Here is a 20,272-nt window from a genome sequence, read left to right on the forward strand (position 1 = left end):
CCCAAAATTTCGGAGGACTGTTTTGGTGTATTTGTTATAGTGAGCTATAGGAATTTTTTTGTCATTTTTAATTTTTCTTTACCTGGTTTCTTAGTTGTCAGTAGGTAAGCAGGGAGGGTTTTGATTTTTCCTTCTGATATTGGGAGCAGGCCTTCTCTCTCTTTTTTTAGAAGTTGCTTGGTCTCCTGGGAAAGCCATGAGATTTGTTTTGTTTTAACTCATGTTTTCTTAGGGGTAGGCTTATTTAGAATTTCAAGGAAGGCTTGGTTGAATAGTTGTACTGCTGGGTCTAGTGGCAGTTGTTTTAAAGGTGACCAGTTATGTTATATTGCTGTAGTAGTGATTTAAATAGTTTGGGATGGAAGTTTATTTTCTTCCATATGTGTTTTTAAGTTATGTTTTTTGGAGTGCTAGATTGGTGTCAAACCAGGTAGGTGGGTATGTTTTCACTCAGACTGGAAGGCAGCCTTCATGTTGGTAAAGGTTGGGCTTATTAGTCAAGGCCCAGTCGAGGATAGATTGTTTATTATTTATTTTTTTACTGTAGTTGGGGAAGCAATCAACTGGGCGAACCCATACAAGTTGATAAAGTTTGATGGATTTTGGAAAGAGCAGGTATTCCAGTCCAAGTTAAAATCTCCCATAATAATGGCCTCATGGTTAAATGTAGTAGCTACCCAACTAAGGAGGTTTTCAATTTTGGACTGGTTATTACCTAATGGAATGTAGACAGCAATAATTAAGTGTTTACTGGGTTTGAGTTCTAAGCAAGAAATTAGTAATTCAAAGTCAGAGAGGTCTGGTGGGGCATGGTTGAGGTGTACTGTATTTAATGAGTTTTTATACATTATGGTTATTCCTCCTCTTTGCTTATGTAATCTGTTGCTTCTGAGTAAGTTGTAGTCTTATGAAAGGATTTAGCTGTCATTTATATGGGGCTTCAGTCAGGTTTCATTTAGTGTGACAATGGCAGAAGAGTATAAGGTGAGAGTTGTGTGATATTCATGAATCTTATTTGATAAGCTCCTAAGGTTCATATTTAAGAGTAGAAGGTTGGTCATGTAGTTGGTCAAATATGGTTTGTTTTGTATGAGGTGGTTGACTGTTGAGGGGGTGATTGTATTGGAGCTTGGGGGCCTGGGTTGGGATGTATGTCACCACTCAGCTTTAGTAGTAGTGCTTTTTGCTGAAGTTGGTGGATGCCTTTAAGTAATAGATCTGATGTTGTTAATCTTCATTCATTCATGAAGGATGGGTTTTGGTTCTGTCCTCGGAACAGACTCAGACAATATCCAAGCTTGCACCAGCCAAAAACGTTTGGGCTAAGATTACCCCTAATGCCTCCCTGTTTCCCCAGATCTCATTTGCCATGTAGACTTCGATGCATCAGTTCAACTCTCAGGCTGTTTTCAATTTATTTGAAAAAAATTTTACTTTAATGCTAAATTCTTATCCCTTTCAGCTTAGAGTTTTTATCGCCTTTAGTTAGTCTTCCTTTCCTTGTTTGAGTGAATTCTTTCCCCTCTTTTACTGCTGGTATTTCTGTGTACCATCGTTGGTACATGCCCCTCTCTTATACCCTTTGGTATTCTCTCTACCATTGCTGGTATCCCCCCCCTTCCTTCATACCCTTTGGGTATATCTTCTTACAATTGTTTGTATTTAAAAAAAAAAAAAATATATATATATATATATATATATATATATATAGATATATATAGATATATATATATATATATATATATATATATATATATATATATATATATATATATAGGGTCTATATTATAAACATGAAAACTCAAAATAGTGAATACATCTGCATCGACACATAAAGGTTGATGTACAAAAAGAGCAAAATATGTAATTGGCGAAAATGAAAACGCTGAACGTATTTGCTTGGCCAACAGAGTGATCATAGGGATGAGGAAATATATCCTTTTCCTCAATGTAGTATGGTCTCGCAGCTGGTATATTTAAGTAGGAGGTGTGGGGAGTGCAGGGGGGCTTGTCCCCCTGGAAAAGTGTGTTAATTTAAGTTTATTTAGTTAGATTGAGCTTACCTGCATAGCGCTTTTGGTTGACGAAATACTACGGCATTTTCATTTTCGCTGTTTACAACTTTTGTGTTTATAATATAGACTATATATATATATATATATATATATATATATATATATATATATATATATATCTACTCCTCACCTGTTTGTTACTGTTGAGTTGTTGAGTGTTATTTACTCTTTCGACTGCTAGTTGTTGCTGTTTAATTTGTTGAATTTCTCAAGTTTGTTAGTTGCTTTTTATGATGTCTGATAAAAAGGGCACTACAACGTTAGGGTTAGCAGTGTGCTAAATGTTCCAGGAAAATGTCAAATTTGGAGAGTCACTTGTCATGTGTGTATTGCCTTGAAGTTTTATATTTGAAGGTTCAACCTCCTTGTGGGATATGTTAGGGATTTAGTACCGGGAATGAAAGAACAAATTAATTCTAAAAGGTCTGCTGAAAACTCCTTTCTCAGAGGCTTTGTCTGAGGCAGAGGTTTCAACCCCTCCAAAAGAGTCTAAGAAGAGGAGCTGTTCTCTGCTTTCCTGTCCTCAGTACCATGAAGCAAAAACAACTAAGGTCCAGGTTCATATGGAACAGAAACAAAAATCTGGGAAAATGAATTTGACTGCTACTATGGCACTGGAGTCCAAAACTCCATTCTCTGTGCCATCTTTGTCTAGAGAACTGACCATATCTGTAATCACTATGATACCAACACCTCCTTCGGTGCCACAAATGGCACCAACAATAGTCTCCCCCATCAAGCTGGTCACTTCCCTCCCCTCAACTTCTAGTCCCATGACCACGATGACAAAAGTTGAGACACTGGCCAGGACCCAATACTCCCCGTTGATCAAGCCCTTTGTTGGACAACAACTCAGTCCATTCGTAGAACGACCCAAATCTCCATCGGGGATGTCAACCAGTTCCACCAGGAGCCTTTCGGAGCTCGGTGTAGTGAGACTTGTGGATCAGATCTTAGTGGCCAGAGGCATTCCAACCACATGTAGGACCTCCCTCCCACCCGGAGCCAAGGGTTTTTCTCCACAGACTCCTACCTATGTTCCTCCTTCAAACTTTGTGCAGGTATTGGAGCCCCCTATACCAACACCCATCCCGGTGTCAGCTTCCTTGGTTCTACTGGTAGACCTTACTATGTTTCCGGATCCAACCCTGTGGACCTCGACTCAGTTGGAGCCGATCCATCCTCAACATCGTGACTGGTCTTGTTGGCACCGTGACCCCTAGTATGGCACCAAGGTTTTCTTCACTGCCGACTATGATTCCAGTTACTCTGATGACTCTCAAGTCCTCTTGTGGCCCCTGTCCTGGAGGCGGGCTTGTCAGAGTGGGGTGTGACCCCGGTTCCAAGTTGCCCTTCTCAGTTCTGGGCTCCCATCCCTCTTCAGGTGGGCCAGGCTTTCAGGTTATGGAGAAGGCAGTAGCCTCAGTGGGCTCACAGCTGGCTCCTTCGGTGCTGGCACGTCATATCTATATGTCTGATCCACAGCTGACTCAGTCCACTATTCTGGGACATCGAGCATGGGAGCAGGAAGATACCCTATTGCAGGGCACCTTCTCTACGGAGTCCTCTTCAGACACCCCCCCCTTGAGGAGACCCCCCATAAGCGACTGTGCAAGAAGGAAGCACATTGACTCCCCTGAGGAGTCCCTTATGATGAGGGAAGGGTCTCAACGGTCACCCCTGAAGATGTCTCCTTTGTAGGCAAATTGGAGATCTTGAAACAGAGGGTTAATTTTAAGCCCAGCAAAGCCTTCCTCTGAGGAATCTCTATTCTTGCAGGCATTACATGCTCAACCCTCTACTTCCTGGGTGACCCCGCCTGCAGATGTGCTGGTTAAGCTCACTGTGCTGGTTAAGCTCATTGTGCAATGCAACTGGAAGGCCCCTGACACTGTTGAGCCAAATCCCCGGAGACTGGACAAAATTTTGTCACCGCTAGAGGATCATTCCCATTGGTCCAAAAACTTGGCAGTGGATGCTATGGTTGTGGCGGCAGCAATGAGGAAGGAACTCAGAGAGGGGAGTTCTGATGTCCATCCTCCAAACAGGGAGTCTCAGATGATGGATAGGCTACAGAAGCAGGTTTATGCTTCAATGACCTTTGCCATACGGTCATTGAACTATTTGGCACACTTTACCCTCCTCCAGAGAGACCTCATCCCAGAAATTTCAGGATTGCTAGCAGGAGCAGTGTCTGATGAGGTGCGTGACGAAGTTGCTTCACAGGTCACTACCCTGGAGTCCATTTCTAACTCGTCCATGCTGTTGATTGCACACACAACCGAAGGGGCGGCCAGAGCAGCGGGTGCTGGCATTATGAAACGGCATGCCTGGGTGCGCTTATTCAATTTTGTGGACCCTTTCAAGTCTTCCTTCATCAACACCCCTGTTGATGTTTCCTCTCTTTTCAGGCCAGAAGTTAAGGACATGCTAGCCAGGTGTGAGAAGGATGGCAAGACCCTTTCTGCCATGGGCATATGTTTCTCGAACCCCCCCCCAGTGATCCTACTCTAGGAATCAGAGGAGCAGAAAGATGTGGTTCAAGAAGTCTCATGTGGCAAGTTTTCCTCCAGGGGCAAAGGAGGGAATTCATTAGGAAGATGCCCTCCCAGAGGCAGAGGGAGCCCGCATAACCAGGGCTCCAGAGATCCAGAGATTCCTTCTTGGGGCAGCCTTACCAGTGCTCTTGAAGAGCGGCCCGATTGCTTTCCTCTGCAAGCAGTGTGGGGAAGATTCTCTCTACACTATTTAGCCTGGCATTCTATAACAGATTCCTGGGTGCAGAAGATAATGTCCAGAGGTTACCATATACCCTTCAATCTCTACCCAAGGCCACAAAGGAAAATCCCTGACGTTCCAGCCAGTCAGAGGGATGCAGCAGCTCAAGAAGTTTTAAAGCTGCTCGAAAAAAAGTCAGCCAGACAGTCCAACCAGACCAAATAAAATCCTGATTTTACTCCAGATTCTTTTTAGTGCCAAAAAAGACAGGGGACCGGAGGCTGATCTTAGACCTCAGCTTCCTAAACAACTTCGTCAAACAGACCAATTTCCGGATAGTTATGGTTCAGTCTGTCCTTCCATTTCTGGGAAAAGATGACTGGATTTGCTCAATAGATCTTCAGGATGCGTACTACCATGTAAAAATGGCCAAACACTCCAGAAGATATCTCTGCTTCTGGGTGGGAGCCAATCATTACCAATTTCAAGTGCTGCCCCCTGGTCTCTCCACAGCCCTCAGAGTGTTCAAATGCATGGCAGTAGTAACAGCTCACTTGAGACTGCAAGGATTCTGAGTGTTTCCATATCTAGATGATTGGCTCCTTACTGCTGTCACCAAGCATATACTGCTTCAGGCCTTAGAGTACACCTTGTGACTTGCACGACTCCTAGGGATCTCAACAAACAGGGACAAATCAAAATTATAACCCACTCAGTGTCTAGAATTCATTGGAGCAACACTCGACGCAAGGTCTTGCCTGGTCTCTCTCCCTCTTCACAGGCTTCAAAGACTGAGATTCCAACTCTGAGTGATACTCTCTCAGGATAAGGATCCAGCTCGTTCCTTCCTGCAACTATTGGAGTCTATGGCAGCAACCATTACTGTAGCCCCTCTGGCAAGACTCCACATGAGATTACTGCAGTGGCTTCTATCATCACAGTGGTCCTTGTTGACAGATCCCATGTCCTATCTGATCTGAATTACAAACCATTGCAAACAAGACTTAAATTGGTGGATGAAGCCAGAAATGGAACTATGACGTCGTCCCTTCTCATCCCCTCAACCCAAGACCATAGTGACCATGGATGCATCCCTGATAGGGTGGGGAGAGCATTTTCAGGGACAGACAGTCCAAAGCATTTGGTCTCCTGTAGAGGCCAATTTTCATATCAATGTCCTAGAACTGAGGGCAGTGCTGCTAGCATTGCAAGCCTTTCAATCTGTCTTTCTGTCCAGGACAATTGCTATCCAGTTGAACAACATGTCGGTTGTCTGGTACATCAACAAATAAGGGGGAATCAGATCCTACCCCTTGTGTCAGGAAGCCATGAGAGTTTGGCAATGGGCGATAGCTACCAACCGCTTTCTGATAGCAGTGCACATTCCCGGGAATTCCAGCATGAATGTGGACAAACTGAGCCAGATGCATTCTCCTGCCTCATGACTGGTCCCTCAGTCCAGAAGTAGTGATGGAGATTTTCCACTGCTGGGGCCAGCCTTACTGCGACCTGTTCATCTCCCTCTTCAACCACAAATGCAGCAGCTACTTTGCCCTAATTCCTCCTCAGGGGCAGTCCCTGAGGGATGCTCTAGTACATGATTGGCCCCCAGGACTGCTTTATGCCTTCCCTCCATTCCCATTGATCGCACAATTTTTAAAGAAAGCACTTTGGTTAAGCAGCAAAGTGTTCCTCATTGTACCGTATTGGCCCCGACAAGTCTGGTTTCCTTACCTTTGGCCTCACCTGGTTCACCCACTGTGGACTCTGGATCCAACTCCCAGGTTGCTATTGCATCCCCAGGGGTTGAGCCATCCAAACCTATCGAGCCTCAAGCTGACAGCTTGGTGCCTCCACTTCCAGTAATTGCCAGGCATAACAATTTATCTTCCCTGTTCATAAAATGTTTCTGGCTTTGCATAAACCATCCACAAGAAAAATGTATGCTAGTAAATGGAATAGATTTGTTTTCTGGTCACAAGGGAAAAAAACTGGATCCTTTCTCTGCTCCATTTGATTCCATGTTGTGGAGTACCTATCAGCACTACTACATTCAAGAGCATGAGCTTATACAACTCAGGTCCATTTAGCAGCTATCTCCAATTTCCATAATGGTTCCCAGGATTCCTCCCTCATGTCTCACCGTCTCTGTAAAACTTTTTTGAAGGGAGTCCTGCATATTAAACCACCCTTCAAAGAACCCATTGAACCTTGGAATTTGACTCTAGTACTACAATCTTTGAGCTGTTAACCCCTTTGAATCCTTGGCCACTTGCAATATGACATTTTTGTCTTGGAAGACCTTATTCTTGGTAGCCATCACCTCAGCAAGTAGAATTTCGGGATTACAGGCTTTGTCTGCAGAACATCCATACATAATTTTTCACAAAGAGAGATTATCACTTCGGACTTACCCTTCCTTTCTACTCAAAGTTGTCTCAGACTTGCATATTAACCAGTCCATTGATCTACTAATTTTCTTCCCCAAAATTTTCTAATAAAGGAGAATATTGTTTACACTTACCAGATGTACATAGACAATTATGTTTCGATCTAGACAGAACTAAATCATTCCAAAAATCTGATCAATTATTCCTGTCCTTTTCAAGACTCAGGTTGGGAAAATGCATTTCCAAAGTCACATTGGCAAAATGGCTGAGAAACTGCATTTCCTTTATTTATCAACAGGACAATATACACTTAACCACTAAAATCAAAACACATTCGACTTGATCAGTGGCTACTTCGATAGCTTTCAATTCCAGAGCTTCTATGGATGATATTTGCGCAGCAGCCACCGAGGTTACTCCTCAGACCTTTATCACTCATTACAAATTGGTCTTGGTCTTTATGTGCTTGGCGTATAATTATGAGTATGCTAAGCAGGATGGTGTGGCTAAGCATCATAGTGATTGAATTGAGACGTTTTGGTGGAGGGAAAAAACTTGACAGAGTTTGTGATTTGAGGTATTGCTTTGTGTTTAAAGAGAGGACAAATGACTCTGGATAATAGGTGAGGTAGTCTGAGACTGCATAATTTATTTGGCAGTGTAGTTGGGGTTATGTATAAGTATAATGGAATTGGGGTGGGTGGGAATTGGGGTAGGTTAAGGGAGCGGGGTGAGCCCAAGCAGAGAGGGAAGCACTCTTTGAGAGACTGAAAAAGTTATCAGTAGGCCTTTATTATGTTTTTGTTTTATTTGTTTTACTTACTTTTGAAAATAGTTATTTATAAGAAAGCCATAGCTATGCGTGAAGGAACTGTAGAGTAATTGCTGTTTAAATTTGAAAAACAAGCTTGCAAGCTGTTAGAGGTAGCTAAATGCAGAAGTAGTCACTTTAAATGACAGAAGGGGAGAAGATATTATAGATGGGGGTACGAGGTAATAGAGACAGAAAAGAGTGTGCTTCGGTGATGTGGAGCTAATATTGGGATTGTAATTAAAAAAAACTGTCTACAGTTTATGCTAGTAGCAACATACATTAGATGAAGCTTGTGGTTGAAGGCAGGGCGGTAGATGTGCCACTAATATGCTGCTGCAGGAAATGAAGCCTGTATGGTCTACTGGAGAGCAGAAGTGTAATTAATGCAGGTACAGTTAAGACGAAATGGATAATGGCTTAAAAAGCTGTAAATATATAGAAGTGGAAGAGAGATAAGTTAAAAGCAAGAAAGACAACATTATTGTCAGAAAGTTCTGTAGTAGGAGGGACAGCTAAATGGTCAAGTACAGTTAAGCAAACAGCAGAAGTAGGGTGAGGATAGAGGGCCTGTGATATAGGGTTAAGTGAAGCAAACTCAGCAGTACTATGTAATAAACACCATCAATAATGCAGTATTAGAAGCAGACAGCTAAAAATAGATCACTTTTAAAAAATGAGATCTCAGATATCACATAATAAGCAATAAGGCATAAAACATATTAGGCTAACACTGTCATACTGTTAGGCGCTGCTGCATTTATCCTATGTATGATTTGGTTACTGTATACAGCTGTAAAATCAAAAATAAAGCAGTCTGTTACAAAATATGATCCTGATAAGACGGCTGAATTATGTGACTGTAATGTGGTATTTAAGTTTCTTAATTTCATCAAAAAGTGAAACCTGTAGACCTGAGACTCGTATCTTATATATTATGATCGCTTTGCAAGCTCCAACCACTAAAAAAATGAATTACTTGGTTGCTTGTTGGAATGAGATTGTACAAGTTTGTTTGAATAACAAACAAGAGTATGCAATAATGTTTCACTTACTATGATACAGACAGCTTGTTTTTTGCTTAAAAATACAGTATATTGTGCCATTAGCCAGTGTACATCACCAGATGCTGACTGGACTGTGAGAGAGAGAAAGATGGCGTGGAACACCTAACAGTGGTTTTAGTATTCACAATGCATCATGGGAGAGGGAAAAATGTAAAAGTAAAAAGAAAATGCCTAATAACGCAGCACCACGGTGAAATACACAGTCTTGCAAACTGTTAAGGAGGTAGTTAAATGTGGAAGTAGTCACTTCAAATGGCAAAAGAAGAGAAAATATTATAGATAAGGGGGTACAGGGGAATGGAGAGAGGAAGAAAAGAGTACACCTTGGTGATGTGCAGATAATATTGGAATCATAATTAAAAAACTCTATACATTTTATGCTAGTAGCAAACTACATTAGTTGAAGCTTGTGGTTGTAGGCAGGGCAGTAGATGCACCGCTAATATGTTGTTGCAGGAAATGAAGCCCATATGGTCTACTGGAGAGCAGGCGTGTAATTAATACAGGTACAGTTGCTAAGGTGAACCGAATAATGGTTTAAAAACTGTGATACAGACCACTTGCTTCTGCTTAAAAAATACAGTATATATTGCCGGTAGTGAGTTCACATCACCGGATGGTGACTGGACTGGGAGAGAGAGAAAGTTGTTTCAGAAATCTTCCCTCTTAGGCTCGTAGGTAAGTGCTAGTCTAGCTTTTGTTATGTTTTCCATTCTAGGTTCCTCACTGTTGCAAATAAAGTTCATGGCCTCACCTATAAGTAATATTCCCTGCTGAAAGCTGATATTTCTCCCAAAATTTTCCTAAGATCCATAGTAGCAGTTTTAGGTGGAATATATATACATGCCAACATAATCATCCTTACTACTTCCGTAGAGAATGCAATTGAATATAATTATAAAAATATCATAAACTTAATATTAAATACGTAACTAATTGGAATAATATCTTCATTACTTTTGAAGACAGGTTACAATTAGTAAAAATGACACTTTTACCAAAAATACTGTATATAGCAGTAGTCCTTAACTTTTCCTATAAAAATCAATGTATCAAATATATAAATAAATTACTAATGAAATTCCTTTGGTTCCCCCAAAAGAAACAGAATAGCCTTTCTTCACCACATTAGGCCTTGGGATCAAGAAGGAATTAAGTTCCCTGACATCAAAACATACATTAATGCATCCATGTTTAAAGTCATTCTAAACTGGAATGATCCAAGTTATCACTCCAACTGGAAACTACTTCATTTTACCTTATTAATTAATGAAAATTCCACTTTAGCCAAACTTCTACTAAATAATCATTCTAATAAGTCATGGTACTTCTTGTGTCATATTATTCAATATAATATTGCTAACCCCACCAAATTAAATTCACTAAATAATTTTCGTATTTTATTTTGAAAGTTTAACTCTAATGCAGATATCAGGACATGGTTTGATCTATTAACCCCCTTTAAAATCACAAGACATTTTCCTGACAAACTGACAATGACCATATAGAAGATTATAGATAATGTATAATGTTTGCATCTGAAAATGTGTCAGTACGGTTTGTTTTCATTTATAAAAATGTATGATTGTCTATGTCATGACTGATAATTCAGTATAGATGTTTCTTGTTTAAAAAAAAATAAATCTTAATATTCTAGATCACAGGGAAGTCAAGAATTTTATATGATGGCATCAGTGCATAAATGTCAGTGCATAAATGACGTTAAAGTTTTAGATTCTCAAATTCTTACAAAAGAGCATGATTTGCTTCCTCAGAACTGGTTAATTATATCATTAATATAATTATATAAGTATCTTAACTTACTCTTAAAATTTATGTAGAATGCTTAAGAATTCATCTCAACAGAAAAGGCCAATGGTGATAACTTTCTGTAAAATTTTGTATAATAATTTCACCACAGACAATATTATTTCAAAATTATATAATATGTTAATTGTTTATAAGACCAGCACAAATCAGAAATACTATAATTTTATATTTAAAGGTTATCCTAACTTCAGACAAGTTGAAAAACAAAACATTCTGTCATCCATCAAACATACTTTGTGGTCCCAATACTGGAGTATTTTACCTGGAATTGTCTTTATATGGCATTTCTGAAACCAAATTAAATAGTTAAATGTAGTAATAATTCTAATGCATCCTGCTGGAGATGCACAGAACATACTAAAGCCGATTGGACACACATCTTTTATGATTGTCCTAAGTTAAAAGTTTACTGGAATAAGTGTAGAAGATTTTTTCAAAGACACATTCACTGATACTTTTTCACTGTCCAAATAATTTTTTTTCAGTGTAAATGAAGGTTACTCTCTGAATAAGAACAACTCATATTTATTGTGGTCAATACTTGCTGTCACCAGAAAATGCATTACCAGAAGATGGAAAACTAATTGCTTTCCAACTGTTGAAGATTGATTGTCTTCAGTGAAAGAACTGGCAATCAAGGAAACTAAGACTAAAGAACTCAGAATCTATCCAAAGACATGTGTTGGCAACCCTTGAATAAACGTTTTATCACTTGTTGAGACTCTTCAAATGGACTATAACTTTTTTGAATAGAGATTCTCACTAATTAAACTTGTTTATTCTTACTTGTGGTCTGCAGTTCTACTTCAGGCCTTTGTACTTACTGTAAATATATTTTTTCTATTTCTTTGCTAAGAAAATTCAATAAAACATTTGATAAAAAAATCATCCTTTCTTTTCAGTAGCCCCTTAGTTCCACAACTCTACCATTATTATCTTTCTCTTCCCTCTTCTATCACTATTGAAGTTCCTCTAGCAATTTAAGTATTCCCCTTTTTCTTTGTCCCTGATATTATACTGAATATCCATCTTGAAATCCTTTCTTTATCAAATTCACATGCTCACTTCTTTCCAAGTGCGTTTCCTGTGACATTGCTATTTGCACTCTGCATGTCTTAATATAATTCTGTACTCCCACCTTTTTGTCTGTACCCATGTGACCATTCTCATTCCAAAATAATGCGGATGCTGTAACCATTACGATAAGAAGTTATTATACAGATGTATTATATGTGACAGCTTTTTTAAATGTCTGTTTCCAGCTTTTGTTACACCCACCCACTAATGTTTGGCAGGTTTTTCTTTATACAGTTGATGTTCTTCGTCTTCCATTGCTGCAGTCCTGACTATTGGGTATAGTCCGCGTCCCAGTCGGCCCGAATACCAGAGTATAGGTCATGGCGCCTTAGACTGGCGTCAGTACGTCAGGGTACTAATGCGCATGACCTCAGTCTTTTTGCCGCATGGTCCGATGCAGAAGCAATTTTGCGAGTGCAGGTTGGCGTTCTGAGATTTTCGGGAGTTTCAGACCGAAACAGAGTTAACATTTTGGTTTTCTTGCCTCAGTATTTAACCGGATGTCAGAAAAAGTGAATAACTGTATTTCTTGTGGGAAGCAGATACCGCATAGGGATTATCATACATTGTGTATACCTTGTTTAGGGCCTGAGCACGACGTTGTTGGTTGCCGCTCTTGTGCTAGATTTTTAAGAGGAGGCTAGATTGTGCTAGGTTGGTGTTTGGAAGCGTTGCAATTATAATATGCCGCCGGATGCTCCGGCGCCTCTTCATCAGGCTCAGTGGAGCCAGAGGTTTTGCCAGGAGTCTCCATGGAGTCTCAGGCAGATACTTTATTGTTACAGGATGTGCCCTCTCAGGAGGTAGGCCAGGCTGAGGGGGCTTCTGAGGTAACTGTTCTTCCCTCTCTTCCCAAGGTAGTTAGGGCCTCTCCTTCTGTTGCCAAAGCTTCTTTTAGAGGTAGGCCAAGTTCAGCTTCTGTGGGGCTTCTCCTAGCATTTAAACATATGCTTAAAATGGCAGAAGATTTGATTACTCTTATTAGAGGTTCTATGCCCCGCCTGATAAGAGGCCTAGGGTGGAACAGGAGTTTGATGATTTTGAACAGTGTTCACAGGCTTCAGAGTCTTCTGTGGAAGACTTACAAGAGTTTCCTACTTATTCTGATTCTGATGTGGATGATTCCACTCCTACAGCTTCTCCTCCTGAGGATTTTTCTTTTCAGAGACTCTTCACTCCATGAGGGAGCACTTTAAATGGGAAGGCCAGGATTACTCTGATTCCAGGAAAAGGCTTAGGGAATTCTTGTTTTACCCCAGCATAGGCCCTTAGCTATTCCTCCTGTGTTGAATGTGGTGGAGGATGTTTTGCAGAGGCTTCCCTGAACCCTGACTCCTTGCCTCCTGCTCCTGTTAAGCCTGATAGGTATTATAGGGTGCCCAAGCTCATAAGTATTTGTTTAAGAGTCGACCCAGAAACTGTTTCTCAGGGGCCTAAAGGTGTTAAAGCTTCTGTGGTTAAAAATCCTGTACCCTCTGATAAAGAGGCAAGGGCTTTGGATAGGTGGGGTAAGAAAGTGTATACTTCTTCCACTCTAGCCATGTCAGTTTCACATGCTAAAATATCAGAATTATCTCCTTTCACAATTGAAATCTAAGGTGGATGCTTTGGTATTGAGTGTAAAGAATTGCTGGATTTGGTTCATGTGTCTGAACAAGTGGGTAAGCATTCTTTGCAGTGTGGTTTTGATGCTGTTCAGGCCTCCTCGAGGGTGGCTGCTACTAGTTCTGTTCTTGACATGCCTGGTTGAAGGATCAGAATTTAGCTGAGCATGTTAAGACCAGGATTTTGGATGCTCCTTTACAGTCTGATGTGTTGTTTGGACCGCCTGTGGAAGCAGTTTTAAAGAAAATGGAGGACAAAGCTAAGTCTATGCAGACTGTTAAAGATTTCTTGCAGGTGCAGCCTCAAGTTTAGCAGAAATTGGCCTGCTAAGGGGTGGACATATCCTGCTTATGGTTCCCAGTCTAGGGGTAGGTCTAGGGCAGGGCTCAAGGTTCATTTAGGCCTAGATCAGAGAGTTCACCTGCTCAGACTTCTGGTGAGGGCAGGGGTCAGTCCACACCCAATGACCTGCCTTTTCAGCTGCCAGTGGATTCTCGTCTGGCAGCTCCTTTGGGAGGAAGACTGTCTCTTTTCAAAGAAAATTGGGATTTAATCACTCAAGACAGATGGGTGCTGGATATCATTCATCACGGTTACAGATTTTATTTCCACACCATGTTTCAAAGGCATGCCAGATGTTCCTCCTCCACAAAGGAAAGAGGCTCACAAGCAAGTTTCTCAGTTACTCCAGATAGGGGCCATTCAGCCAGTCCCTGTGTCAGAAAGAGGCTTTATTCTCGCCTGTTCCTAGTACCAAAGAAGGGGAACACGTGGAGACCAATTTTGGATTTATCTATCCTCAACACTTATCTGGACATTCCCAAGTTCAAGATGTTGACGTTACAACAACTGTTACCTCTGCTGGGCAAGGATCACTGGATGGTAACTTTGGATCTCAAGGAAGCTTACCTTCATGTGCCTATAAGGCTAAGTTGCAGAAAGTATCTAACTGGAGATTTTATTATCAGTTCTCTGCATTGCCCTTTGGCTTATCTACTGCCCAGAGTATTCACAAAGGTTCTGGCTCCAGTGATAGCTTACTTCAGGCTTCAAGGCATTCAAATCTATCCTTACTTGGACGACTGCCTGATTCTGGCTCAAGAAAAGGAAGATCTTCTACAGCATCTGGAATTTGTCATAGCAGTGCTAAGATGCCTAGGGTATTCAAGTCCAGTCTAGTACCCTCTCAAGACATGTGCTTTCTGGGTGTGAGACTGAATACAGCAGCCCAGATGGCCTTTTTAACCCCGGACAAACAAAAGAGTCTGTCACTTTACTTCCATCAACTATCTCATCAGTCCGTGCTGACTGCAAGGACAGTCCTTCAAGCATTAGGGTTCATGGCATCTTGTATTCTGGTGCTTAAGTGCATATGAGGAAGCTGCAATGGTATCTCAAAATGTATGGACACAGCACTGCCAGGATTTGGACACTGTCATTCAAATAATACCTTGCCTTCAAAAGGAATTCTTGTGGTGGGCTCAGGAATGTCACCTAAACAAGGGACTCTCTGTGACCCGGCCAGAGTCAGATTTTAACGACAGATGCCTCGGACACTGCTTGGGAGCTCATCTAAATGGAAAGTGGATACAAGACCCAGACTACAACATCTACATATCAACATGAAGGAGATGTTAGCAGTCCAGTTTGCATTGATGGCTAACAAGGAGTTACTTCTTCCAGGGCAGGTGTTGATTCTAACAGACAACACTACTGACATGTGGTACATCAACAAGCAAGGGGAACACATTCTTATCCTCTATGCAGGCAAGCAATGATTTTATCAACTAACTCTTCAGGCAAGGTTTCTGCCAGGAGCACAGAACTCCCTAGCAGATGTATTAAGCAGACAAATCATGGATCCCCACAGTGGAAACTGGATCTTCATGTATTTCAGAAATTGACAGTGTCATGGGGAACTCCAGACATAGATCTGTTCGCTTCTCCACTAAACCACCAGCTGCCAAAGTATTGCACAAAGGGGTTTCATCACACAGCTTGGAAAGTGGATGCTCTGTCTTTCAGTTGGAAAAACCTTCATGTCTATGCCTTTCCACCTCTGCCTCTTCTTCCAAAGGTATTATTAAAGGTCAGTCAAGACAGGCCAAGGATGATTTTGATAGCTCCAGATTGGCCTCGGCAACATTGGTACCCACTTCGTCTTGTAAAGAAGCCTCCATGGCCTTTACCTCTGATTCCTCATCTGTTATCTCAGAAGGACGGTCATCTGCTCAATGTCAAGCTTCAATCTCTTCATCTCACAGCTTGGCATATTCTGTGTTGAAGCACAGCAGGTCTCAGCTTCCTCAACAAGTTTTAAATGTGATTATGGAAGCTAAAATGCAAGCGATTTTTGTTTTGGACTACAGCAAAGAATTTGGAGATTTCAGAGCCTAATTTGAGTGTGGCTCTTCAATATCTTACTGAATTATTGGACAAAGGTTTGTCCTTCTCTTCCATAAAGATTCATGCTGCAGCAATTTCAGCTCACTATGATTGTGACCCACCTTTGTTTTCATCCTTTGTTCAAGCAGTTTCTTAGAGGGGCAAAGAATATAAGACCCCAGAGCTCCTACTCCTGCTTGGGATCTCAATTTTGTGTTGGAAAAACTTACTCTACAACCTTTTGAGCCTGCAGCTACTGCTGAATTGAAATATTTGTCATGGAAGACTGCTTTTCTGTTGGCTATTACTTCTGCAAGAAGGGTGTCTGAGTTGCAGGCCCTTATGGCAGTAGAGCCCTTTTGATTTTCCATAAGGACAGGGTGTCTAATCCTTCCTTTATGCCTAAGGTGGTTTCTAGTGTGGCTTTAAACCAAACTATTCATTTGCCTACTTTTGCAGATCCTCAAAATAAAGGGGAAAAGATTTTGCACACTTTAGATGTACACAGGCAATTCGTTATTATTTGAGCAGGACTAAGAATTTTAGGCAGTCTCAGCAGTTACTTGTTTCTTTTGCTTTGGGTTCACAGGGCAAGCCTGTGTCAAAACAAACTATTTCTAGGTGGATTGGCTTTTGCATTGCATTTTGTTATTCCCATCATGGCAAAGAGGTTCCAGCTGGGATTAGGCCTCATTCCACTAGGGCTACTGCCACTTCAACAGCATTTCTAAGGGGTGGCAACTAAGGATATTCTGGAAGCAGCTACTTGGAGTTCAGTGCATACTTTCTCTAGGCATTATCACCTGCCTATATACTCTAAGACTAGGGCTGGTTTTGCCACAGCTGTTTTACAAGGCATGTTGTCAGCTCCTGCTACTTTATAATTTGCCAGCCTCCCTTACCTCTGCTTTGGGATGACTGCAGCAATGGAAAGAACATAGTACAGTTTTGTACCTACCATAAATGTAGATGTTTGTTTAGGGGTGGTTGTGTAGGTGAGTTTACATGCTTATATTTTATATATATGTGTATATATTGTTGTATATATTGTACATGTTTTTTGGTGCAGGTTTTTTGGGACTTGTCTTTTTGGGTCTTCTGACATCTGGGGCAAGAAAAGACTGAGGAAATGACTCTGGTATTCTATACCCAATAGTCAGGACTGCAGCAATGGAATCCTCGAACATCTACATTTATGGTAGGTACAAAACTGTACTTTTCTCGTCATCTCCATTTGAACCTTTATCACATTTTGCAAGACTTTTTCTTTTAATGAAACCCATCAAAAAAAAAAAACAGACCACCAGAACACCTCCATAACCTTTTAACTTAAAAACACAAACACACACACACGTCTATGTACATTTTTCAATAATGAAGTTTAACCCTCCTGATAGGAACAATTGTCCCAAATTAAATGCTGCACCTACAGGCATTACCTAACCTAAAGTTAAGGTTATCCATGCCTAAGTGTATGTTGCAGGATGTGCTTCTACTTACACTAACTGTTGTGTTGTCTGTCTGTTCTGTCTTATCTTAATTCCCCTCCCAGATGGAAAAACAGTTTTAATGCTTTCAGAAAACATGAACTTTTAGTCTTAAGAAAAGTATTACTGGCTATCCTTAAATAAAACTAAATTATACACTGTTCTAGTAAATACACTGAGGTATTTGATTACCAGGAAAACTATCTCTTATTCACTTCCGGTAATGTCAAACTTGTATTTTGTACTTAGCTGCGTGCCATTGTACCTTTTAATTTTCCATTTGTCAGCAAACAATATGCTCCTTTAATGTTTCATTGATTTATATTTCCTCTAAATTACTAGAAGCCATCTGTAGCAAAGCTAGAGCTTGAACTGCTTTTTGCTGAACAGCTCCAAGATTCTTCCCAGTCAGTGTTTTATCTTCATCTTTTCTAGTTGATTTTCTTTCAGACTGTCTAAGTTTCTTCTTTTGTTGGTATTCAGGTAGTGTACATATTAGCCAGTAACCAAATTTTACTAAAACTGTTAGAAGTACTAGCCCATATCTGTCAGTTTCTTTTTTCTTAATAATAGAATTGAAGTTTAGCTGTTGATCATTGTGCAGCCATCCTGGAACTCCAGTATTGTCACTTTCTGAACCTAAAATATGCAGAGGTAGGCTACTGAGTCTTTCATCAACAATTTATCTAGCCACTGTGATGTCACAGAGGGCTAAAGCCCTAACTACTGCACAGTCAACCTGGCTTCATTTAGCAGCTTAGGCAACTGACAGACCATCTGGGAGGGAGGTATGTGTGTGACTACCCTGGGAGAGAGAAAGGGTGCTCCTTGATGATCCTCCCTAAGAGGAGGGCATGGTCCATATAGTGGAGTTGCCTTTGGATATAGTTGGGGAGTGTGGGGGGCAGGGAAAAGGGAAAGTGTGTAGGGCATATAAAAAGAAACTCCCCCTGGACTGAAGCACAGTTGGCTGAGCCCTAGGACATCCTTAGGCTCCACAAGCCCCAGTACATAACAGAATAGTCTGGGGGTAGGTGATAGCTGGTAGATCTGGCATGTTCATTGGAAACTGGGGGCTGGGCCAGTACCATGAGGTCTGTGGGACAAAAACAAAATTAATGTATTTACCTGTATCTTATAATCCCTTTCAGCAGGATAATCTGTGGTAGTGTTCATGTCTTTAAAAAATGCATATCATCTGTGATTAACTTGGGTAGTCTATTAAACTGATTCCTAACCACATTTATTTTCATGTGCTACAGAAGATAACTGTCATAGTATATATATATATATATATATATATATATATATATATATATATATATATATATATATATATATATAATGTATGTATTTTTTTTTTTTTTTTTTTACAAAGTATCAGATTATATAATTTAACTGACTGTAGTGCAAAACTGTAATGGAAGCTGGAATGTAGCCATTAAAGCAGAGTCCTTCATTTACCTTAAGAGAGTGTAGAATAAGATGAAAAAGAGGTTTGGGTTAGAGTGACAGTAAGTATTATGAAGAGCTTTGTTTTCTTGTGGCCATGATACACTAGAGATTGACATCTGTGCTGTTTAAGAATATTCGCAGGTTCATAGGAGGCGACTAGGCTAGCGGTCCTCGACCTGTTACGAACCTAGCCATGTTAATCCCAAGTATCCCCATTTGTTCTTTTTGGGTAGTTTGCAGAATAAATGTATGAATAGAGCCGGTCTGTGATCAAAACCTCCTACCCCTGTCTATGCGAGGCATAGATGCCACCCCAGGGGCGAATTTGCAGTTATTTTTCCTTATCTCAGGTCTTTACCAGTAGGCAGTGTTCATAAATTATTTCCATTTTCTTTTCCCATTACAGAGTTTTGGCTGAACGATTAGAGGAGTGGTTGCATACTATGCTGATGTGGAATTCAAAGAAACGAGGCACTCATCCCTCATATGGTGCTAATGGCTGCTTTCAAGCTTTAGATGACATTCTGAACCTTAAGGTGAGTGGGAGCCTATCACTAGACGTTAACCAAAACTATGTTCTTGGCATTTCTTTAAAAACATTATCCAGACATTGTCCAGATGTTCATCATAATGATTTTTGCTACAATAATTCATTTTATGAATGAAAAATAACCTGTGGTGATTTTGCATCCCCAGCCATGTATTCTTTTCAACAATAAGACATCCATAAAGTCATGGGCATGCAGTTTCTAACTGTGGGGATTAGACAGATCCTAGGTATAACCATAACTGCACGGTAACCATTTCTTTCTCGACACCTGAAGTGACTTTTCACTCTTTGCTTTTCTCATTTTCCAGCTGATTCCTAGAACTCAGTCAGTCTTTGGCAGTACTAAGTAAAATCTTTCTTTGTCTTTAATAACTGAGATATCCTGAGTTCTTTTAATGTCATTAAGGCATTTGCCAGGGAAATGATGTACCCCTGGGATTATGGCCTCTGTGTATGTGTGTATATGTGTGTGTAGTATGGTATGGCCATCACAGTCTTTGTCAACACACCACATGTTAGCTGAACAGACACAAAGTGGCCCTCTAACTCTGTCAGCAGGTGGATATGCTCCCAGTCCCTATGTGCTGTATCAGTATGCAAAAAGAGAAGGCCTTCACTTTTTTGTAACATATTTCATGCATCACACTAATCATCTCCAACATGGTAAGAGTGGCAATCATCTGAGGCTGGATCATTAATCTGCACATCTACCGATTGATGCCCACTGTGATACCAAGATATGGGAGTGACTGGGGTTGTGGTCCCAGACACTTGGCAGCATGCCCCTTCCTTGTTCTTTGTGTGCAGTGATGGCAGGAGCCA

General features: G+C 40.7%; 1 protein-coding gene across 2 annotated transcripts in view; it reads left to right on the forward strand.

Moving 5' to 3' along the window:
* Positions 1–20,272, forward strand: part of IKBKB (inhibitor of nuclear factor kappa B kinase subunit beta) — a 1,482,168-nt gene that overhangs the window by 878,920 nt on the left and 582,976 nt on the right. For both annotated transcript variants that reach the window (XM_044082985.1, XM_044082984.1), the window contains one exon: positions 19,307–19,436. In XM_044082985.1, coding sequence (XP_043938920.1) covers positions 19,307–19,436 — 130 coding nt within the window. The remainder of the gene's footprint in view (positions 1–19,306; positions 19,437–20,272) is intronic.

This window comes from Protopterus annectens, chromosome 9.part0 (assembly GCF_019279795.1).
Source record: "Protopterus annectens isolate FY-2018-M chromosome 9.part0, PAN1.0, whole genome shotgun sequence".
Classification (NCBI taxonomy): domain Eukaryota; kingdom Metazoa; phylum Chordata; order Ceratodontiformes; family Protopteridae; genus Protopterus; species Protopterus annectens.